The sequence below is a fragment of the Cucurbita pepo genome, chromosome LG01 (assembly GCF_002806865.2).
Source record: "Cucurbita pepo subsp. pepo cultivar mu-cu-16 chromosome LG01, ASM280686v2, whole genome shotgun sequence".
Classification (NCBI taxonomy): Eukaryota; Viridiplantae; Streptophyta; class Magnoliopsida; order Cucurbitales; family Cucurbitaceae; genus Cucurbita; species Cucurbita pepo.
The window spans coordinates 6,289,091-6,312,307 of NC_036638.1; the positions used below are offsets into that span (position 1 = coordinate 6,289,091).

General features: G+C 36.6%; 4 protein-coding genes and 1 long non-coding RNA gene across 5 annotated transcripts; 3 read left to right on the plus strand and 2 right to left on the minus strand.

The window, feature by feature from the left end:
• Window positions 1–1,727: 1,727 nt before the first annotated feature.
• LOC111789678 (cucumisin-like) lies at window positions 1,728–4,519 on the minus strand. Its single transcript, XM_023670321.1, has 7 exons — window positions 4,278–4,519; window positions 3,526–4,036; window positions 3,331–3,434; window positions 2,992–3,210; window positions 2,797–2,908; window positions 2,487–2,725; window positions 1,728–2,451 (listed from the first exon to the last, which is right to left on the minus strand). The coding sequence occupies exons 1-7, from the start codon at window positions 4,517–4,519 to the stop codon at window positions 1,917–1,919; spliced, it is 1,962 nt and encodes a 653-aa protein (XP_023526089.1). The 3' UTR covers window positions 1,728–1,916.
• LOC111789683 lies at window positions 2,877–3,448 on the plus strand. Its single transcript, XR_002814371.1, has 3 exons — window positions 2,877–2,959; window positions 3,057–3,282; window positions 3,359–3,448. It is a non-coding gene; the product is annotated as an uncharacterized LOC111789683 (long non-coding RNA).
• A 4,211-nt stretch (window positions 4,520–8,730) lies between the features above and the next one.
• Window positions 8,731–12,082, plus strand: LOC111790444 (cucumisin-like). Its single transcript, XM_023671377.1, has 9 exons — window positions 8,731–8,946; window positions 9,073–9,167; window positions 9,240–9,483; window positions 9,680–10,193; window positions 10,401–10,495; window positions 10,586–10,804; window positions 10,890–11,001; window positions 11,091–11,301; window positions 11,371–12,082. The coding sequence occupies exons 1-9, from the start codon at window positions 8,744–8,746 to the stop codon at window positions 11,904–11,906; spliced, it is 2,229 nt and encodes a 742-aa protein (XP_023527145.1). The 5' UTR covers window positions 8,731–8,743; the 3' UTR covers window positions 11,907–12,082.
• Window positions 12,083–13,639: 1,557 nt separating this feature from the next.
• LOC111806648 (cucumisin-like) lies at window positions 13,640–15,458 on the plus strand. The gene is made up of 5 exons (XM_023692030.1): window positions 13,640–13,676; window positions 13,861–14,162; window positions 14,272–14,354; window positions 14,610–14,836; window positions 14,908–15,458. The coding sequence occupies exons 1-5, from the start codon at window positions 13,640–13,642 to the stop codon at window positions 15,432–15,434; spliced, it is 1,176 nt and encodes a 391-aa protein (XP_023547798.1). The 3' UTR covers window positions 15,435–15,458.
• A 355-nt stretch (window positions 15,459–15,813) lies between these two features.
• On the minus strand, window positions 15,814–22,803 carry LOC111806765 (cucumisin-like). Its single transcript, XM_023692215.1, has 14 exons — window positions 22,775–22,803; window positions 21,825–21,949; window positions 21,664–21,763; window positions 21,476–21,582; window positions 18,896–18,972; window positions 18,725–18,813; window positions 18,536–18,630; window positions 18,188–18,434; window positions 17,586–18,099; window positions 17,379–17,482; window positions 17,094–17,309; window positions 16,890–17,001; window positions 16,604–16,811; window positions 15,814–16,510 (listed from the first exon to the last, which is right to left on the minus strand). Exons 1-14 carry the CDS (start codon window positions 22,801–22,803, stop codon window positions 15,978–15,980), a joined length of 2,556 nt encoding a protein of 851 aa, XP_023547983.1. The 3' UTR covers window positions 15,814–15,977.
• Window positions 22,804–23,217: the final 414 nt, after the last annotated feature.

Sequence of the window (23,217 nt, forward strand, 5' to 3'; positions counted from 1 at the left end):
AAACTAATTTTTAATATTTAAAATTCTATTTATTAAAAAAGTTTCTTGATTGGAGACCCAATCTATGGTTTGACAAGTAGAGCGTAAAAAAATTTATTTCTAATAGCTAAACTAGCAAGACGGAGAAAATATATATATATATTTTTTATAGGTTACATTTTCTCTGTCAGAGTACTTTCCTAACAAATGACTATCTTATTTATTGAAATGTCTTATATTAATGAAAAACGATAAATATTTATTTGATTTCAAACTTAAGCTATAAACATACTCACTCACTGACCAAGTGTTATTTTCCACAGAATACACATGATAAACCCTAACCATGGGGTAGGGTTTAAGAAGGGACATGTTTGATCATAGTTCCAAAAAAGAGGCTATTTTTGCAGATTTTGATGGAATTGTATACCCACTACAAAAGTCTCACATGCCCAACATCGAGTGATATGTATATATATATTTATTGGGAATGATGGGTTACACAAGTTGAGCAAAATACAAAAAAAAGAAGAAAAAAAAATGCTTCCTTTCATTATATGGGAAATGCCCCTAAAAAGATGATAGCCACTCAAAATGGGTTCCCAACCTAAAAAATATTCCACATAATCTTAATGAATGGGAGCTTGGTTGGTTCCTCATTTGTTCTTCTTGCAATTTGTGTCTTCCCCCAGTGGCCGAAAACGGGAGGCATCAAAAACACCCCCTTCAAAACAAACCCCAATATGCATCTCTTTGCTTCCCACTTGCCTCCCTCTATGGACATATTTTCTGGTGTTGATTTCAACAAATTTTGCCTAATAATTCATAGACATAACAATCCTCGCCCATGTGCCTAGATCACCACTTCCCTATTTTTGATACCACTCACCCATCAAAGTATGCATATTATTGTATGGGTTCAAGTTTTTACATTATTCTCCTTCTTTGATTAAAGTTTAGGAGGGTGTCCTACGCTATTGTTCAAAAGTGGTAATGGAATTCAATGTCATTATTGGTAAGTATATGTCCTAGTATATGATAGATGTCGAACAATATTTTTGTATTAAGAACCTGTTTTAGTTCATATCATTCCCTTTTAATTGATTATTTGATTAAAAAGAAAGAAAAAAAAAAAAAAGAATTTAGTTCAAAGCCCAAAATTTGATCTACAAATAATAATGCAACTTTAAAAGATGGAGGGACACTTGTCTTGGATCCCTCCAATTGGTGGTGTTTTCAAAGGGAGTGTTGATGGTGCTTGGAAATGGAGCAGTTTCAAAGAAAGAGACAACACACAGAAATAAAGTGACGAGACAGAACCTTTAAAGCCTTTGAATCCTAATCTGAAACGCAGCAAGGATCTTGCTCAATAAGGCATCTAAAACTGCAGAACAACAGTGGGTTCAAGTGAGGAGAAAGCGCCACCTTAAACCTCCATTTTCCTCTCAATCTATTGCTGAAACTTGTCCGAGAAACATCCACGCAAACAAGCCTCGACTAGTCTTATCTTTAGAATCAGTCTCATTCATTTAAAAGCGTCATAGTTGAAAACAAATAATAAAGCCCAATATTGATACATGGAAAGCTAAAATTCAAACAAAACACAAGATTTATGCATTTTCTATTCTCAAATATCGAGATTGGAAACTATAATTGAGAATCACTTTTTATTAATTTCTTCTTTTTATAAAGTAAATAAAGTAATAAAAACGAAAAGAAAATAACAATAAAGGACAACTTTAATACAATTGGTATAAAAAATTTCAAATTTCTACGCCCACTGTGGAGGCCTCTTTTGTGAAAGCAGCTATGCAGGCCTATTTGCAAATTCATTGAAAACATAATGAACATTTTTTATTGATGGAATCATCAAAGCACCTAAAGCAGAAGGAAATTAAGGGGCTTTCCCAACAATAGTAAATAAGCACATGAAGGTCTCATGATGGAATAGCAAATGCAACAATGGGGCTCCTCACCAGATGCACTCCATCCTCCCAGCTTAAGCTACCAGAAAGAATATTCCCACCAGTCTTTGCTTTAACCCTCACAGTGAACGACATCTTTTGTCCAAGAGAACGGAAAGAAAGAGTAGCAGGACGTACTGTAACTTCCAGCCCAGGCGGAGCTCGAATAACTGCTTTATATGTCGACACTGGCACCCCCACGTTTGTGACAGTCCTGTGGTAGACACGAGTATTCAATTTTTGGGACTTCATTAATAGTCCAAAAGACGGATAATTTAGATCTGATGCAGCTGTTTTTGTAACATCTGAGCAGTTGCTTTCGTCTCCGGTAACAAGGCGAAGATTTTGAGTACTATATCCTTGCCCACATAAGAACTTTATGTAATCAATCTCCTCTGCATCATACACTAAACCGGGGTTTATGGCATTCACTGGGTTTATGTGACCTGCTCCATATGCAAACTCAGCATCCGTGTTTAACTTTGGAGCCATGGGAAAAGCTGTAAGAGATTAAAGATTAAGGTTAGGCTAAACTAGTGGTACTAAACAATTAAGCTCAAACTATTACCTGTTGTCATAAGTGCAGACTTAATAGCAGCTGGAGACCAAGTTGGGTGGAATGATTTGACATAGGCAGCGGCTCCTGTCGCATGTGGGCAAGCCATGGATGTGCCAGAGATTATGTTAAATGGAGATACTCGGTTATCCCCTTCTAATCCTCCAATTGTTGTACCTTCAGACCAAGATGCTACTATATCTACTCCTGGTGCTGCCAAATCAGGCTACAAGATAAAATTCAGTGAGGACTTGGCTTCATCAAGTGATTAGGAAAGTAAGTAAGATGAATTAATACCTTGAGAATGTCTAGTGTAATTAGGTTAGGACCCCTTGATGAGAAGGAAACAACAGATGGAGCTGACATATCCTCAATTGTGGTACTCTTTTCTATGGTGGCTTCCGGATTGCTATCAAAGTAAAAACATGAATGTTTTGGATTCTAAACGTCCAAATATTAGGTAAGCATTGAGGTATGTGCCATTATTATTACCTGGTTGATCTCAGGTACTGGAAAACATTGTTTCCAGCGTTCAAGTCTAACACGGAAGCGGGCAGGGGGAAAAGAAAGGCGGCATCTTGGAGACCACCATCTTGCATTATTGTACCAACCGCACCGCTACTCAGAGCTCCCTCCCCATCACCAATCTCATCGCAAAGAACAATCTTTCCCTCAACTTGGTTCACGTCCAAAGACCCTGGGAAGCAGAACCTGCATTTTTACATCCAAATTCAATTCCTCTAAACCCAACACTTGTTCTTCAACTTGGCAAAAACAGAGCACGTACGTTTAGATTTATCATAAAATTAGCAATCTTGTAGCTTCAATTACCTTGATAATGATTCATTGAAACCGGCAGTTGTATTAGGAGCATCACCAGCATATATAAGTGGAATCAACTTATCTCCAAGTTGGAAGGTGTTCACAGAGATCCCCTGACAAATAGATGGCGCGCAAAATAATGAAGGGCTCGAACGTTGCAGAACAGAACACGTTCATGAAAGGATAAAGCAATTCAGGGCTCACCTGAGAAGATTCTCCATTACCCAATTTCACATTGGTCACAAACTTCCTATCGATGGTACTAGCAGCCACCGATAGCGACCATGGAGAAACATTCGTGATACTGCCAAGGCTAGGGCCAGAGTTCCCACCGGAATTTGAAGTCAGAATCCCATTCTTCATGGCGTGAAAAGCCCCAATCGCAATTGAATCGTTGAAGTAATCCTTGGCAATAAAGCCTCCGACGGAAAGAGAGATGATATCCACGCCATCGGCGATTGCATTGTCGAAAGCCGCGAGGATATCGGCGTCGAAGCAACCATCGGACCAGCAGATCTTGTAGACGGCGATGCGGGCAGAGGGAGTGCCACCCCGTGCGGTGCCGAGACCAAGGCCGAAGAGGCTGGCGCCGGAGACCAAATTGCCGCCGGCAGTAGATGAGGTGTGGGTTCCATGGCCTTCTGTATCCCTGGGAGAAAGAATATCGCCTTCGCCGAGAGGCTCGCTCCGGAAGAATCGAGCTCCGATTATTTTACTTCAAAAATTTTCAATCACATCTTTAGGGTTTAGGGAAAAACAGTTGAGACTCGTTTAATCTATGGATTTAAAAACATTGAATAATAATAGATTATACTATTTTTCTTCCCTAGAAAAAATGTAGAATTATTTAAATTCAAATAATAATAATAAAAAAAAACTAAATTATAATGGAATTACTTATTTAATCTATAGCTAAAATTAAAGAAACCCTTAAATGAAGGTGAAAATAGCGTTACTTGTTGCAGGTGAAGTTAGAAGCGGGTTGGCATTCGCCTTTCCATTTTGGCGGCGGTGGACCAAACCCTTCATCGGAAAAGCTTTCAGATTCCGGCCAAATCCCAGTATCCAACATTCCGATGACCAAATCGGTCTCCAAGCTCGATCTTCGAGCTTGTTGGAAGAAACCCATAAAATCCCATGATCTTGTCGTATGAAGCTGTTTCTTTTCACTCGGAAACACGGAAACAACTTCATCCATCTCTGAAAAACCAAAATCCCATCAAAATTCAGAAAACCCTAAACAAACAAAACTGTTTCTTTTTGTGTTTAGAGAAGAACCCACTGGCGAATTTTCGAGCCTCCTCCTGGTTGAGCCAGGCTGCAAAGCCGTTGAAGCTCCGGTGGTAGCTATATACCAGAGATTTTGATGCATCACTGAGATCATAGTTAGTTTGAAAAGTTAAACCCTAGAAGATTCAAAGTTGTTTCTATTTAATTACAAAAATATGGCAAATTCTTTAGCTTCAAGAATGGTTACAGAAATAAATCCAAATGTGTATTAAATCCAACTATAACTCAACCAATAACACGTAAGAGCTCACAATCTTACAATTGTTAAATTAAAATAAGTGCTAAATTAATAAAAACACTTTTTAAATTTATACTTTTATCCCAAAAATACATCTACCAAATTTTTTAATAATATTTTCAAACTTTTCAAAAATATCTTTCAACTTTTAATTTTTTTTAAAAAAGTTCAAAAATACTTTTACCTATATTTCAAAAATTATAAGAGCTTTCTAAAATAACACTAAAAGGGTTGTAGATAAGCTATGATGGGTGGACAGACGATTTTCGTATATATATTGACGGTTAAGTTTTTTTTCAAATATTTTTTTATAACCCTAAAATGTGTTAATGTTATTTTTAAAATTTTATGGATATTTTTTAACCATGTAACTATGGATAAAAGTATTTTTGAACTTTTTAAAAGAATTAGAGGGTATTAATGAAATTTTTTTTTATAGTCCAGTGGTATTTTTGAAACCCTCTTAAAAATTCAAGAGTATTTTTATAGGGTTGAAAGTAGTTTAAGAATATGATTGAAATATTTGAAAAAGTTTAGAGATATTATTTTTAATTGAACCAATTAAAAAAAAAAAACATAACCTATTGGTAAGAACTTGTTGAAGCATGTTGGTGTGTCGTTGAGACACAGCTGAGAAACCTCCTTCAGATGGTTTGCCCATGTACACAATATACACCTGCATGCTCATTCAAACGCAAACTTCATCAACCTCTCCAAAATATAATCTTTCTAATCATACCTCTTGAATTTTAAAAATGTAGATATTAATTACCCATACTATATGTACATAAATAATGTTACTTAGGGTTATGGAGTTGATACACACGTTACTAAAGTGATTTTAAAAACAGAAAAATGAAAATAAAATAAAAATGAAATTGGGAAATGAAAATTTGAGAATGAAATGCCTTTCTATCATCAGCTGCTAGGGAGGTGAGAAGCAAAGTGGCGGCAAAAGCCAGTAGCAAAAGCCTGCCATTGAAAGAGAATCCATGCAATTGTTCCATTGTTTAAAAGCTGAGAGCCCTAATCTGTGATGATATTACATGTTGAGGGTTTTGGTTTTATATATATATACATACAAACAAACTAATTGATTACTTGGGGTTTCTCAAACTCATCAAATTACAGCCACTTTGGGCGGCCGGCAGAACAACAATGTAATTTGGTCAACTCCAACACCAAACATATATATTATACATGGAAGTTGTCAAAATAAGACCTTGAAGTATCAGAACAGTGTCTTTGTTTTATGTGCAACCAAGCGCTTTAACATTGTTTTCTCCCATCATTACTTAAATCTTTATGTTAATCCAAACATATATACCTTTTCTTTTCTTTTCTTTTCTTTTCTTGATAAGTTGAGTATATTTTCATTAGTATTTGTGTTCAAATAGTCGTAAAAGTAAGTGTATGATCACATGCTTGAAGTCATTTTGGGGTTATTAAATGAATTAAGGGGTAGATGAACATTAGTTGAAAAATGGGGGCATCTATTGATAGTGTACACTGTGAATGATGCAGCCTTAACCCAAAATCTCTCCGGCAGCAACGCATTTGAAAGTAGGCACCAACCTCAGTCCATATTGGTTTGGTTTAACCTCTTTGCTACACTATTTTGTTAGAGCAGGCTCGAGATTCCCCTTGACTGTTGCTCTTTTTGAGAAAAGAGACCATCTTTCTTTTACTTTTACTGCACTCTTTGTTAAGACCTCTTCGTACTCTTTATTAAAACCAATAAAAACGAGATTACAAGACACTAGGTAGAAACTACTACACTCTGTTGTAGAATTGAAGGGTATTTATAGTAGATGTTAAACAATTTATTCCTAGAACACTTCGATCATTTTCCTAAGATATTTGAATCTCTTTGTTTCTAAAATTCCTAAATCATTTTCCTAAAATATATAGACAATTGACTCGTACAATTATTGAGCTAAATCTAATTAGCTAGTGGTGATTTTTAACACTTCGATATCAATACCATCGAACTAGGCACATGCCGGTTAGGGTAGTGTGATCGGTAGTTTAGATGGACTACTTTGCATAGCAGATTTGTCTTGAGAGAGGGCATAGGATTACGCGTGTAACCGTAGTAGCTAACAAGCATAGGGGATCACTCCCCCAACCTTGGGTGACTAGATGGTCCTCTGGGTAGGGTTCACCAACTAACATATATTACACCATACTCGTATGCTATCATCCCCTGCCATTGACTATTAAATTTCATATCAAATTTAAAGATAAAAATTCATTCAACACATTCAATTGAATCACTTGATTGAAATATTGGTTTGTAATTCAAAATTTAAGCAATCGACAAAATATTAGGGTTTAAGAGAGAAAAAAAAAATTGAAATAAACGACAAATCAAGAATTTTTTAGTTTAACGACAAATGAACGTTAAGGTGAAGATAATATTAGGAAACATGGTGAAAAAGAACTACATAACAATGAATTGCTATACAAAAGACACACGACAATTCAACTAAAAGACAATGGCTGGTCATAAAAAAGCAGGCAAAAATAGTGAGGAAATACAGTGAACATTAATTCTTGTCTTCCTTCTCAACATCTAATTATCGGCTTCAATTCTCTCCTTTTTGTATTTTAACCTCCCAAAGCTTCAATCCAACCTAAGAGGACAGTACAATAATTGTGATAACAGAAGAAAGCGGTTCAACCAAGGAATAATTCTTTAAAATAATATGTTTTTAATTCTCGACCTCACATTGGTCGGAGAGGGAAACGGAGCATTCTTTATAAACATGTGGAAACCTCTCCCTAATATACGCTTATTAAAACCGTGAGGATGACGACGATACGTAACAGACTACAGCGGACAATATCTACTGGTGGTAGACTTTAACTGTTACACTCGATCTCCTTCCTCGACTTTCAATCTCATTCGTGTTGAGGATTATTGGGAGTGAGTCCCACATTGGTTAATTTAGTGGAAAATCATGGGTTTATAAACGAGGAATACTATCTCCATTGTAATGAGTTTTTTTTGGGAAAGCCAAAGCAAAGCCATGAGAGCTTATGCTCAAAGTAGACAATATCATACAATTGTGGAGAGTCGTGATTCCTAACAATTCGTTCCTTGATTTCATTTCCTCTTTGTATGATCGGTTCGATCGTAGCTGTGACCGAATGCTTTGTTTCTGCCGTTACCATGGCAAGAATGGCTGGTCGGGTTTGAGTTTTGTGTAGAATATGCATTTGGGAGTCTCAATATTTGCAGAGGCGTATTTTGTTGTTGCACATGGTCGATTTGTAGTGATAGTGGTAACCCCTTCAAGTTTAGTTTAGTAATGGTGGCCAGATAGCAGCAAATTGTATTAATTAAACAACAATCAAAATAAAATAGAAATCAAATATTTTTAGATAAATATTAGGAAACGTAGTGAAAAATAAGTAAACAACAATGAATTGTCTTAAACAACACACACAACAATCAACTACAAAACAATGGATTGCCATACAAAAGCAGGCGCAAATAGTGAGAATACGTACTTTACATCAATTCTTTATCGGCTTCCATTACCTCCTTTTTGTTTAGGGTTTCGGATTTACATTTAGAAGAAAAAAAATATTCTTAAATAAAAGGGTTAAAACTGAATTAATTATTTTATAACTATTTTTTAGAACCAACAATCTAATAAATTTTATATAAAAAAAAAATTAAAATATTTAAGAAAAAAATGGATAGTAAAATTGCAATTTTTGAAAGAACGAGAGGAATTTTATACTTTTCTTTTAATTTTAGTGTTTTAAGCTTATAATGGAATGTGAGTTATGATGGAAGTTTGGAAGTATGTGGTAAGTTGTTCCTATAAAATGCACATATTATTCTTCCTTTCTCAAATCACATATCCTAAGATAATCTAAGTGATGACAAGAAAAGGCATTACTATGTGTTCTTCTCTGCTCTTTAATCTCCTCTTCCTTGCCCTCTTTCGCAGTGTGCTGGCATCCACCTCCCATTCCCACGGCGATGATAGGAAGATATATATTGTGTACATGGGGAGCAAGCTAGAGGACCCTTCTTCCGCTCATTTACATCACCGAGCAATGTTGGAGCAAGTGGTTGGCAGGTTTATATATACACACTCTTCATCAACAATTATTTGAACAAATTATTTGAACAAATTATTTGAACAAATTATTTGAACAAATTATTTGAACAATTATTTGAAATTTTTTTTTGTATGTTGTTTCAGCACTTTTGATCCACAATCTGTGTTATACACCTACACTAGAAGTTTCAACGGATTCGTGGTGAGACTCACTGAAGAAGAAGCTCAAGAGATTGCCAGTAAGTATATCTTTTATTTTTATTTAATGAGTTATTTTTTAAATTGAGTATAAAATTTGAAATGTTTTTCAGGTAAGGAGGGTGTGGTCTCCGTGTTCCTCAATCAAAACAACCATCTCCACACCACAAGATCATGGGATTTTTTGGGGTTTCCACAAAATGTTGGTCGCGTACCACAACTGGAAAGCAACATAGTTGTTGGAGTTTTGGACAGCGGAATCTGGCCCGAGTCTCCCAGTTTCAACGATGACGGTTTTGGTTCTCCACCATCCAAGTGGAGGGGCAGTTGCCAAGTCTCCAATTTCCGTTGCAATAGGTAAACCATTTTGAATCAAAGTCCCGCCTCCACTAATTTAAGAAATGATCATCAGAGAACTCCAAATTAACAAACCACAGCTTCTAGGATTCAAATTAACTAACTTACTTTGGCATTACTTCTTAAAACCTACCCTCCTTTCCTTTCTCCCTTGCTAATTACTAATTAAACATGCAAATCCTTGGAACTTTGTTAGAAAACTTATCGGAGGTCGAGCCTATCGCATCGGCAGACCCATTCTCCCCGGCGATGTTGGTAGTCCAAGAGATACCGACGGCCATGGCACGCACACTGCATCCACGGTGGCTGGCGGTCTCGTGAGCCAGGCAAGTCTGTATGGTCTCGGCATTGGCACCGCAAGAGGAGGGGTTCCCTCTGCGCGGATTGCTGCCTACAAAGTATGTTGGAAAGACGGGTGCTCGGACGCCGACATTCTTGCAGCATTCGACGATGCAATTGCTGATGGGGTCGATATCGTATCTCTTTCGGTTGGGTCGAGTGAACCCCGGCCTTATTTCAACGATCCCATAGCTATTGGATCTTTCCATGCAATCAAAAATGGAATATTAACCTCCAATTCGGCTGGAAATGAAGGTCCCAAGGACTTCACCACCACAAGCTTGTCTCCATGGCTTCTTTCTGTCGCTGCAAGCGGCATGGATAGAAAATTTGTCACCCGAGTACAGCTTGGCAATGGAAATATCTATGAGGTAACATTATTTTTCTTCTCTCTCAAAAATTTCAGCTTTGATTTTGAAATTATCCCAAAGAGTTATTTTTTCCANTTTTTTTTTTTTTTTTTTTTTTTTTTTTTTTTTTTTTTTTTTTTTTTTTTTTTTTTTTTTTTTTTTTCTGGAGATGTAATCCGTTTCATGTCTATAGTATGATTATGATATAATATTTTGATGAAAGTGCAGGGAATTTCCATCAACACATTTGATATGAATTTACAATATCCCTTAGTTTATGCTGGTGATATACCCAACCTAGGTTTCAATGGCTCCACCTCTAGGTAATTTAATTAATGTGTGAGTTTAATAAGTATTTTATTTTAATTTTTGAAAAAGTAAACTTATGTAAAACCTGTTCTACTTTATTGTAGATACTGTGAAAAAAATTCAGTGAATCCGAGTTTGGCGGCAGGGAAGATCCTTCTTTGTGATTCTGTAATTCCTTCTTCTATATTCTCTTCCTTCGGTGCCATAGCCGGCATCCTAATGCAAGCCTATACGAGGGATAATGCAAGATCCTATCCCGCACCTGCCGCCGTCCTCCATCCAAATGATGGCATTGCCGTTTATCGTTACATTCGCTCAACAATGTGTGTTTCACCTTTTTCAATTAAAATTACCCTTCCAATTCCGTCATGGAACCATCATTCAATACTTTAATATTTTGATCCACAGCATTCCCACTGCAACCATCTTCAAGAGTGTCGCTGGACAAGATTCATCCGCTCCTCTTGTAGTTTCCTTCTCATCTCGTGGACCCAATGCTCTAACCAACGACATTCTCAAGGTTAAATTTTATTCAATCCAAATTATAAAAAAAAAAAAATAAATAAAGGTTCAATTATTCATTAGTTTCATGAATATGCACAAATGCAGCCAGATTTGAGTGGTCCAGGGGTTGAAATTCTAGCAGCATGGCCTCCAGTTGCGCCAATAGCTGGAGTTAAAGATTCTAGGAGTTCGCTTTACAACATAATCTCAGGGACCTCAATGTCCTGTCCACATCTCACTGGAGTTGCAGTCTACGTCAAAACATTCAATCCAACCTTGTCTCCTGCTGCTATAAAATCAGCACTCATAACAACTGGTAATTATTAGTAACTGCTCTGTTTTTGTAAATTTTGTGTGCTTTTCACTCACTCCTCTGTTTCTACAGCTTCGCCCATGAGTGCTAGGCAACATTCACAGGCGGAGTTCGCGTATGGCGCAGGGCATGTCAACCCACTAAAGGCTATAAATCCTGGGTTGGTGTACGATGCGAATGAAAGCGACTACGTGAGCTTCTTGTGCGGTCAAGGTTACAGCACCTCCATGGTTCGACGCATCACCGGCGATAATAGCGCTTGCACTTCTGGCAACATCGGAAGAGTATGGGATCTAAACTATCCTTCTTTTGCTGTTTCGATAAGCGGTACGCGAACCGTGAATCAGTACTTCACAAGAACTCTCACAAACGTTGCGCGGGGAGGATCCACATATAGAGCCAAGATTTCTGCCCCACAAGGGCTTTCCATCACAGTGAATCCTACTGCTCTATCATTCAATGGAATTGGAGATAGGAAATCGTTCAGGCTCACAGTTGGAGGAACAGTGAGTCAGTCCATATCCTCTGCTTCTTTGGAGTGGAGTGATGGTGTTCACTCCGTGAGAAGCCCGATCACTGTGGTTGCTCTCACTAAAAGTATAGCTTAATTAGTTTGTGGGTGTGAAATAAAAAGGTGAATAATAAAGAAATAATGAAAGTTGTGAGGGAAGTAGTATTCTCTCCTCCTCCTCCTTCACTATTCTGTTAAGATGGTGAAGGCCTATGAAATAAGTCAACGGTGTGTTGTATTCTACAAATTAATAAATGCTATTCTCTTTGTAGAGCCTCCCATGTTACTTGGTTAGACGATGGCCTAGGTCACGACACCTCCACTAGATTGACCACCTTAGTTAATCATATCTAAAAATTAATGCCCCAACATCCTCTTTACATTTTTTACACAGACGAGTCAAATATATCGTAACCACATCATACAATACAAATGAAAGTTTAGTATAATCTAGTAACCCCGTAACAAATCGAATCCAAATTAGACTTTGGTAGTCAATGTAACAATTTGACTTTTCAAACTTATCAAGGTTAGATATGCATAAATATTTATAGAACAAAAGCATATTAGAAATTTAAAGACCCAAAAACATTTTTAGTAGTAGAACAATTTTCATCACATATATGAGCTATTAGTATATGAGCTATTAGTATAAGATTAGAGCCCATATCTAATGGTACAATTCTCACACACAAACGAATGGTATAAAAAAAAAATAGAACACAAAGCTATCAGTACAATTTGCATGTAAACAAATGAGTAATCGCACAAAATCAAATGTAGCACACACGTCCTCCTAATACAACTCTTATGCACTGAGTTGAATAGTTATACAAAGAATTAGATATATAGTTTTCTTATTTAAATTAACTATCTAAAGTAGTAGTTAATGCTCGCATGTTAGTATGCTCCAGTGGTTAGCTATGTGTGCTGTTTTTTGAAATTGTTTGTCCACTTATTAGGTGCCATGAAAACTTTGAAATTTTTAGGTTTGAACTATCCAGTTACAATGAGTTGTGTATTAAAATCTGGACAAAAAATAGTCAAACAAAGGTGGAATGAAGCAAAATCCCACCGCCACGCACCTATCTCGCCCGTGCTATGCTTGGACGCGCATCCACACTTGTGTGGGCTCACGTGCCTTCAGATAGAGTAATGCAAAATTTCAATTCAATGCACTTATTTATTTTTTGGAGCCGAATTTTGTTTTCAATACTCTTTTTACCCAAATTTTTTTTATAATATTCTAGCGTCATATCTAAGAGATGAGAAGTTTGTGAAATTCTTAAAAAAAAAATTAAAATAAAATAAACCTTAGTCATATTTTTATTAAATCACTCAATTTTTTTGGAAACCTTAGTAATAGTTAATAATAAATATACTAAAAAAAAAATAAAATTTAAAAATGTTAATGAAGTTTTTTTTTTTTTTAAAGTGCACATATATTTTTTTAAAAGATAAATACAAAATTTAAAAATGTTTTTTTTAATAATTTTTCGAAAATAATATATACGAAGAAAGCGGAGTTGTCGTGTCATGATCTTGTTGTATCAACTGGTTGCCAATAAACGATGAAAGATCACATGGGGTGTTCTTGTCTATAACACGTGAGAGGAAAGCTGAATTAAAGTTAAATTAATACTACATTTTATAACGCCAAATAAATAAGAAAGTAATGATAACAATAAATAAGAGTAAGAAGGAGTAATTAAATAAAATGAAAGTAGAAAATAGAAAAAGAAAAAGAAAAAGATAGAGATTTGGTTGTTGACTGTTTTTTTTTTTTAAGCTCAAGACAAAAGTAGGTTTATTTTTTACTTACTATCGATCATGGATCATGGTGGAAAAGGGTTTGGTTGTTGTGCATGTTAGGTGAACACGACTCTCCACAGTGGAAAGAGAGTTTACTTTTAATCTAACAATTTATTAAATTTTACTTCAAAATTAAGAAAAAATTGGGAAGTATGTACCAAGTTGTTGCTATATAATGCAGATATGAGCGTTCCTTTCTGAAATCATATCCCAATGATAAGAAAAGGCAGTGATATGAGTTCTCCTCTGCTCCTTAATCTCCTCTTCCTTGCCTTGTTCTGCAGTGTGGCAGCATCCACCTCCCATTCCCAAGATATATATTGGCTCCAGTAAACCGCGCCCTTATTTCAGCGATCCCATTGCTATTGGATCTTTCCATGCAATCAAGAAAGGAATATTGACCTCCAATTCTGCCGGAAATGAAGATCCCAAGGACTCCACCACCACAAGCTTGTCTCCATGGCTTCTTTCGGTCGCTGCAACCACCATGGACAGAAAATTTGTCACTCGAGTAAGGCTTGGCGATGGAAGATTCTTCCAGGTAACATTATTATTATTATTATTTTTTTTTGTCCCCTGATATGCTATGACTGGTTTTATATATGTTATTATATATATAACCATATAAAATTGTAATGTTTTGATGAAAGTGCAGGGAGTTTATGGTTTATCAATATCCCTTAGTTTATGGTGGTGACGTACCCAATCGAGGTTTCAAACGCTCTATCTCTAGGTAATTAATGTCTCATTTAATAACTATTTTATTTTAGTTACAACATTAGGTTAAAATCTAAAATTAAACTAATCTAAGTTAAATGTGAGTTGTATAAATTTGTTTGATTTGTTATGAACTTTGTTGAAACAGATAGTGTCGGAAAAATTCAGTGAATCCGGAGAAGCGGAGAAGGTGAGGGGGAAAGTACTTGTTTGTGAAGCTATAGTTCCTCCTTCTCTATTCTCTTCGTTGGGTGCCATAAATGGCGTCATAATGCAATCTGGTACAAGGGATAATGCAAGTTCCAATCCCCTGCCTGCTGCCCTCGTCAGCCGACAAGATGCCAATAGCTGAAGTTAAAGACTCCAGGAGTTCGCTTTACAATATAATCTCAGGGACCTCCATGTCTTGCTCACATATCACGGGAGTCGCAGTGTATGTTAAAACATTCAATCCAACCTTGTCTCCCGCTGCTATAAAATCAGCACTCATGACAACCGGTAATTATTACTAACTGCTCTGTTTTTCTAAATTTTGTGTGCTTTTCACTCACTCCTCTCTCTTTCTACAGCTTCGCCCATGAATGCTAGCCTCCACTCACAGGCGGAGTTTGCGTATGGCGCAGGCCATGTCAACCCACTGAAGGCTGTAAATCCAGGGTTGGTGTACGATGCAGATGAAAATGAGTATGTGAAATTCTTGTGTGGTCAAGGTTACGACACGGCCATGGTTCGACGTATCACTGCCGATAATACTGCTTGCACTTCTGGCAACATTGGAAGAGTATGGGATCTAAACCTTCCTTCTTTTGCACTTTCGGTAGCGGCCGGTTCGAAAGCCCTCAATCAGTACTTCACTAGAACTCTCACAAATGTGGCATCCAGTGGATCCACATATAGAGCTGCCATTTCTGCCCCAAAAGGCCTTCGCATCACAGTCAATCCCTCTGTTCTATCATTTAATCGCATTGGGGAAAGGAAATCCTTCAATTTGACAGTTGGTGGAACAGTGAGTCGTAGGTTAGTCTCTGCTTCTTTGGTGTGGAGTGATGGTGTTCATTCCGTCCGAAGCCCTATTACAATCTCCACTTCCCGTTGAGGTCTAGTTAAGGTGGTGAGGGCCTATGAAGTAAGGTAATATGGTGTGTTCTATCCCAAATATGAATAAATGATGTTCTCTTCCTTCACTCAACTACCAAGACTACTACTATGTGTGAGAAATCATCCAAAACATTTTACTTGGATTTAAATGTGCATAAAATTCGAAACATCATGTCTCCTAACAAAGTTGTAGAATCAATTGCTATTATTCTATCATAACATAAGAGTCTACAACTCAAACGCAGAAGAACTAGCTAATACGACTAGATTCTATGACTCCTCCTCAATTCACGTCCTCATCCATATATATATGAGACATTTGCCTTTCACTATTTAATAATGCATTTTATTTAGAGGGAAGCCCAATTTAGAGGAGGATGAGAGACAAGCCAAAATGAAAGTGATAGGAAGCAAAGAACAGTGTCCCATCTCCCCACACTTTTCATTTTCTTTATTCAAACTTAAAACAAACAGGAGCCCACACTAAGGTTTAAGATTATTACAATTATTATTATTATTATTATTATTATTATTGGGTGAATTAAAACAGTACTATAGGGCTCCTAACTTCACGAACACCATTGCTCCACACCAAAGATGCAGAAACTGTTGCGGGATCGGTTGCGGACAGCCATCCTTGGACACCCAGCGTGAATGATTTGGTATCTCCAATGCCATGGAATGTCAAAGCAGGAGGATCCACTTTGAATTGGACGTTGAGTCCTGGAGGAGAATAAACCGTAGCTCTGTATGTGGACACTGTAGCTTCAACGTTTGTGAGTGTTCTTGGGAAGAATACACGGAGGGATTGACCACGCCCCATGAACAGAGCAAAAGAAGGATAGTTTAGATCCACGTCACGTCCAGTGTTGATATCAGTACAAATAATATCTTCACCAGTGATCAGTCGGAGCTGGGCGCGGGTGATGCCCGGTATCCCACACAAGTATTCCACGTAGTCGCTTTCACTTGCATTGTAGACCAACCCTGGATTTACTGCCTTGAGTGGGTTGATTTGGCCTGAACCATGTGAAAACTCTGCTTGTGTATTGACTTTGGCATCCATGGGAGAAGCTGTACAAAATGAATTGAATTTATCAAAGCTTAAACACCAATATTTGGTTGCAATCTTCCATTTTTTGTTTAGAGTTTAGGTATTAGCATTACCGGTTGTCATTAGAGCTGACTTTATGGCAGCTGGTGACCACCAGGGACTGAAAGTTTTTACATATACAGCAATTGCAGTAGCGTGAGGACAAGACATGGATGTGCCTGACGCAAAATTATAAGGCGACGACAATGGATGTCCATGAGAGATGGGCACATTTTGAGGCCATGCAGCTAGAATATTAACTCCAGGAGCACTCAAATCCGGCTGCATACAGTAGTACATAAGATGATGTTAATTAAGGAAGTGTTGAAGAAAAGACGATAGAAACACAAATTAAGTGACCTTGAGAATGTTGGGGGATATGGCATTGGGTCCCCTAGAGGAGAAGTCAGCTGCAACAGGAGCATTCGTGTCGTTCACATTCACACTCCTGAAAATGGTGGCAGTGGGAGCTCTACGGAACTCAACAGATCAATCATTAGAACTTAATACACTAAAATTAGAAATACAAATAGCAATAGTTTGGCGAAACTTGAAATTACGTACGGGTTTGAAGTGATATAGAGCCTAATCGGGTTGGCGCTTGGTGGGTTGAAGTGGGAAGCAGGCAAGGGAAAGGTTCCAATCAAATGCCACGTGGTGGTGCTTTCCATCACCACGCCCACTGCGCCATTTAGAGAAGGGAAACTTACAGCCGAAGAATCACACAAAACAATTTTTCCCCTCACCAAATTCCGATCCACCGAGTTCACACCACAAAATCTGTTTCATATATTCACTGTCTCAAACTCTGTTTCTTCACCGAACTCAAAATAGTGAGTTTGGGATTACCTGGAGGTGCTGCTACTGAATCCTCCAGCGATATTGGGCACATCTCCAGCATAAACTAACGGATATTGCTTTCCCCCAAGATCAAATAAGTTGATTGCAACTCCCTGCACATTTCTCATATAAATAATAATAATAAACTTGATGGCACAGTGAAAAACAGAGTAAAAACGAAATTTAAATGTAATTAAGAAATGAAGGTGAAAGGACCTGGTACACATTTCCATTCCCAAGTTGTACTTGTGATTGGAAGTTCCTGTCAATGGTGTTAGCAGCGACAGAGAGCATCCATGGGGCGGTACTTCCAGTGGTAGACCAATCGGGACCCCTATTGCCGGCGGAGTTGGAGGTCAGTATTCCATTTCTCATGGCCTGGTAAGCTCCAATGGCAATGGCATCCTCAAAGAAAGGCCTCACTAGACTGGTAATTGAAAGAGATAAAATATCAACACCGTCGGCTATTGCATCGTCGATTGCCGCAAGAATATTAGCGTCGGAGCACCAACCATTTTCCCAGCATACTTTGTACACAGCAATGCGGGCAGAGGGAACCCCTCCTCTCGCCAACCCCACCCCAAACCCGTATAAGCCTGCATTATCCACTAGACGACCAGCCACCGTCGATGCAACGTGCGTCCCATGCCCGCTTGTATCGATGGGTCCCCAAGCCTCAGTAGGGGGCAGAGGGCCCTCTGCTCGGTATGCTCGAGCGCCGATGATTTTTCTGAATCATTCCAACTCTTTTCAATCAAACAACATTATTTGTTATTATTATTTTTTTTCTTTTTTATATATATGTATATAAAGTTTACCTGTTGCAACGGAAGTTGGCGGAAGCTTCACAAGTACCCTTCCATTTGGGCGGTGGAGGACCAAGACCTTGGTCGTCGAAACTTAAACTGTCCGGCCAAATTCCGGAGTCCAGAACTCCGACAATGATGTTGCTTTCCTGTTGAGGTACTCGAGGAACATCTGGTGGAAAACCTATGAAATCCCATGATCTCGTGGTTTGCAGTTTGTTGTTTTTACTTGGAAACACAGACACCACACCTTCCTTATCTGAAATCACATGTCCCAATCAGTTTCAAACAAATAATAATAATAATAATAATAATAATAATAATAATGAAAAGGGTGTTCATTATATTGGTACTACGTACCAGCCATCCTTTGAGCTTCTTCTTCTGTGAGTTTCACTGCGAATCCGTTGAAACTTCTTTTGTAACTGTACACTATAGATTCTGCAGAGAAAGCACTGATCCCAAAAACACAAACAAAAAAAAGGTAAACATATAATTAATAACAATGCTTTGTGCATTCAGCATGCATAATAAAATATATATATCCACCTTCCAACCACTTCTTCCAACATTGCCCGATGGTGCAAATGAGGTTGAGATGAGTCCTTTGGCTTGCTCCCCATGTACACGATGTAAATCTACCAGGATTTAGAAGAAGAAACAAAATGTCAGTTTTGTATTTCAACAAACAAAAAAGAAAAACAAAACTGGTTCTAATACCTTTCTACCATCGCCATTGGAAGCAGAGGCGGAGATGATCAAAGTGCAAAGAAGGTTGAGAAACACGACCCTCAAAGCTAAACAACACATGATGTTTTTTGTGATGATGTTCTCAGAACCACAACATGAACGCCCTTTTATAGAGACTACCCNCTAGTTTTTTTTTTTTTTTTTTTATCCTTTTAGGAGGTTTCAAAAATAAAATCTAAATTTTCCGGAACTATTATTTTAGGTTTAAAATTTTGGTTTGAATTTTCAAAATAAACCTCTCGAATACCAGATACAACAACTAATAAGTGGGTGTAATCTTGTTTCCAAATTTAATTTTTTAAAATTAAAAAGACAAAGGATTATCAAATAGAACCTAATAAAAATTAATTTTACTCAAGAGTTGCGTAATAGTTGAAGAATATTTTTAAAACAAAATATTAATAATTTTTATTTAAATCTAATTTTTTAAAGTATTTTTTTAAATTATTTTTTAAAGTTTGTTAGAAATTTGAATGTACCATTTTGACTTTGTTTTTTATTTCTCCAAAATTACTCATTTTAATGGATATATATGATTATCCATTTAATTAGTCTTTCTCAACAATTCTCAATATATAATCTTTATTAAAAATTTAAAACTTTAGTAGTATTTTTGTGACCAAATGAAAATGTTTAGAGATATATATTTTTTTTTATTTAGCATAATTAATATCTAGTTGAATAGAAGTATCAATTATTATTTCTAATAACAGAAGTATCAATTATGATTTCTAAGGTCAAAGGTTTGGTTTGTAATAGTTAAATCTTGAGGGAAAAAAGTTGTACTTATAAATAAAATAATAGGATGTTTGAAAAGATAACCATTTTTATTTTTTATTTTTTATTTTTTATTTTAAAAATAGGGTTGTTTCATTACATATTCAACTTTTAGTTTTAATCTCTCTCCATTTTTATTTTCCTTCATTCTAATTGTTTTTATTCTTTAATTAATAGAAAATATACATAAATGTATGCTTTTGTTTTAATAATGCTTCAAACTTCCCATAATAACAAATACTCTTTATCATTTGAATAAATAATATCGGATAAAAATCATTTATCTACACTTAATCATCTCCCTTTTCATTTTCTATCTCACTCAACATCCATTTACGGCTTAATGCTTTCATTATTATTATTATTATTATTATTATTATTATTATTATTATTATCCTTCTTCGTCAATTTGCATTTATTCCCCTTCGTTCATAATTCAATCGCTAAAACTACTGCTATAATAAATTATGTTTATTCTAATATCTACATCTCCCAACATTAAAAAATCGTCCGGAGAAGAACAACTTCCATCGACCATTATAGGCATTGGGAGAACTAACATTTTGGTTAAAAGTTGTTCCTGTTCTTTAATAAAACAAAGTTTTTTTTATGTATATAATTTATGCTTTCTCTTTAAATTAAATTTATCTATGAAAAATGTCTAATGTTTTCAATTCTTTTTTCTTATTACAAGATTATTTCCAGAATTTTAAATTGCTCTTTTTTTTTTCTCCATTTGTAGAAGTTTTATAAATAAAAAAGATGTTCCTGTTTTTTTGTTTCCAAATTTCAAAAGATAAAAAGGATTGTTTGATAAAACAAATCAATTTAATATTTAAAATTTAAAAAACATTTTTACAGAGAAACCAGTTGTTTAAGGAACACACGGCACTTCCTATACGTCATCGAAAGCTACACGGAATTAATCCCACTATTTATTTTAAAATTATATTGTTTTAAGATAAATTTTAAAATTATTTAAAATGAGGATACATTTCTCTAACGAGACAAAATTTCCATTATTGATTAGAGTTCATTCACTTGATTAATTGTACGTGTCACAATTTTTAATTTTAATATACTATTTGCTTTTTAATTAAATTACAATGTGAGAAGGGTTTCATAATTCATTTTATTTTTTATTTCATAATTTTTTATGTATCCTTTTAATTTCTTTTCTCATCCACACAATACTATTTAATTAATTAAAGATGATAAGTTCAGAAATACATGTCATAATTTAAAATACCTAAGTTTTTTTAGAATATCAATTTATTTTTTATTTTATAATATAATTCTTTTCGTCTACCAAAATTCATTTATTATTCAACTAATCCATTTTTAAAAATGATGGGAGAAAAAAATTTCAAAGTGATAATGTCAAAGATTCTGTTTTTTAAAAAAATAGAAAAAAGTAGGTAATTTTAGAATATAAACGTGTAAAATGTTATTGTTTAAATGGAAAGGGAAGAAAGGGAAAGGATAAAAATAGAAAAAAGAGAGGACAAGTGGCACCATATTATTGGGTCAATGGGGCCACAAAAGCTAGACGCAGGAACTAGCACCCAAGTCTCACTCTAAGACTAACATGCTTTTGAGTTCTAAATAATCATTGAATTAATTCCATGGTTAGTAATAATATGTTTCATTTCATAATGCATACCATCACTCCAAACCAGAGAAGCCGAGACTATGGCTTGGCTTACCGTTCCTTGAACTGTTAATTATGGCATTGGCGGCTGCAATGTGGAGATAGGTAGCAGGCAAGGGTGCCTTGCATTATAATCCCCACTGCGCCTGTGAAGGATGCCAATGTTGCAGCCCTCAATAGGGTCTTTCCCCTCACCAAGCTCAGATCTACCGAGTCTTCGACGCAAAATCTGTTGTTTCAATCAAAAAATTAATGATTTATGAAGTGATTATATTATGCTAATAAAAGGGAATAAAATGAGAGTAATTACCTGGAGGTGAAGGCACTGAAACCTCCGGCTTTGTTGGGAGCATCTCCGTGATAGAGAGTTCCATTTCTTAGCTGCGACCGTGTTTGCCTTGAAAACGCGGCTACATTAATGCAAGTATTCACATAAGAGCCTCAAGTCCCATGGTAGCCCCCTTCTACTACCTCCCCTATCCCATCCAGCTAAATGATCAGTTACAGCGTGGGTGGGTCTCCCTCTTTCCATACTAAAACGGCTATCGAGCAGTCGAGTCGAGTCCTGATCAGGAACTCGCTGGTCCCCCACGAAGCTATAACACCATTTACACACAAGTAGTCTAAGGGTATTCTAGAGGTGGTTCGGCAGCCGTGGTAGTTTTTTAAGCTCTTAGAGAAAAGTTAGGTCTGTACTTATTGACTTGTCACTCTAACCACATATCTCTAGACTTTATCAAACATGTGAGGCAACATGTATCAGGATCTGAAAGCATGTTGTTGGTAGCCAGAGAAGAAGAGAGACATAGCGAATTTCGTAAGCTGATGTTTGACTGCGAGCAGGTGAATACCCTTAAACAACACCCAATAGGATTGCTACCGTGCTTGAATGTTCCTAAGTGAAAATGGGAGGCAACATGTATGGATTTTATATCGAGTTTGCCAGAGACCAAGCAAGGTTTTAACGTGAACGGGGTAGTTAGGGATAGACCAACCAAGATAGCTCACTCCATTTCGGGGAGACCACATATCGAGTAGATTGATGGACGCAGTTATATGCCAGAGAGATAGTATGCCTGCATGGAGCGTTAGTTCGTACTGTGTCAGTTTGGAACACCAGGTTCACCTCGCAATTTTAAAGTCTTCAAAAAGGTGCTGGAAAAGCGACTAAGATTTTCACATCTTTCCACCTCCAGACAAATGGACAGACGGAAAGATTGAATAAGATCCTAAATGATATGTTGCAAGCCTATGTCATGGATTTCTCTGGTTGCTGGACCAACATCTACCTCTTAGAATTTGTCGGCAACAACATATGCAACCATTCAAATGGCCCAATTTGAGACATTTTATGAGCATAGGTGCCAGACGCTGTTATTTTGGGGAGAGGTAGGGACGCAACAATGACTGAAACTACTCACCGCACATAACCGATAGAAGAGCTATGCATATTCGCATAGTAGAGACCTCGAGTTCGAAGTGGGGTCATGTTTTTCTTGAAAGTGGCACCTATTAGAGGGATGTTAAGATTTGGGAATAAGGGGAAGTTATAGTATAGCTTTACTACCGGACTTTGCTGTTGTGCACAATGTGTTTCACATATCTATGTTGAAAGTACAAGCCAGACTCTACTCATGCGATAGGACATGAAACATTTTTCTTTTGAAAGATTTGACTTACGAGAAGAAACCTGTCAAAATTTTAGGTAGTGACACTAGGCACTTGGACAACCAAGTGATTCCCTTGGTAAAAGTGTCATTGTGTAACAAACGTTATAAAGAAGCAACCTGGAAACGAGAAGAAGGTGCGAGAGGTGCCTGTCCCGAACTCTTTCTAGAGATATTCCATGGATTAAGTGTTGTAG

Excerpts from the sequence above, each read along its gene's own strand:
- LOC111789678 (XM_023670321.1), bottom strand. The coding sequence starts at position 4,519 with ATGGATGAAGTTGTTTCCGTGTTTCCGAGTGAAAAGAAACAGCTTCAT. Across the intron at positions 3,435-3,525 it reads GTAATGGAGAATCTTCTCAG|GGGATCTCTGTGAACACCTT; the intron begins GTGAGCCCTGAA and ends TCTATTTGTCAG. Across the intron at positions 3,211-3,330 it reads TTCAATGAATCATTATCAAG|GTTCTGCTTCCCAGGGTCTT; the intron begins GTAATTGAAGCT and ends GTAAAAATGCAG.
- LOC111790444 (XM_023671377.1), top strand. The coding sequence starts at position 8,744 with ATGACAAGAAAAGGCATTACTATGTGTTCTTCTCTGCTCTTTAATCTC. Across the intron at positions 9,168-9,239 it reads AGAAGCTCAAGAGATTGCCA|GTAAGGAGGGTGTGGTCTCC; the intron begins GTAAGTATATCT and ends AATGTTTTTCAG. Across the intron at positions 9,484-9,679 it reads TCCAATTTCCGTTGCAATAG|AAAACTTATCGGAGGTCGAG; the intron begins GTAAACCATTTT and ends GAACTTTGTTAG.
- LOC111806648 (XM_023692030.1), top strand. The coding sequence starts at position 13,640 with ATGGATCATGGTGGAAAAGGGTTTGGTTGTTGTGCAT. Across the intron at positions 13,677-13,860 it reads AGGGTTTGGTTGTTGTGCAT|TTCTCCTCTGCTCCTTAATC; the intron begins GTTAGGTGAACA and ends CAGTGATATGAG. Across the intron at positions 14,163-14,271 it reads GCGATGGAAGATTCTTCCAG|TGCAGGGAGTTTATGGTTTA; the intron begins GTAACATTATTA and ends TTTTGATGAAAG.
- LOC111806765 (XM_023692215.1), bottom strand. The coding sequence starts at position 22,803 with ATGCATAGCTCTTCTATCGGTTATGTGCG. Across the intron at positions 18,814-18,895 it reads CCAATGGCGATGGTAGAAAG|ATTTACATCGTGTACATGGG; the intron begins GTATTAGAACCA and ends AAATCCTGGTAG. Across the intron at positions 17,483-17,585 it reads GGAATGGAAATGTGTACCAG|GGAGTTGCAATCAACTTATT; the intron begins GTCCTTTCACCT and ends AGAAATGTGCAG.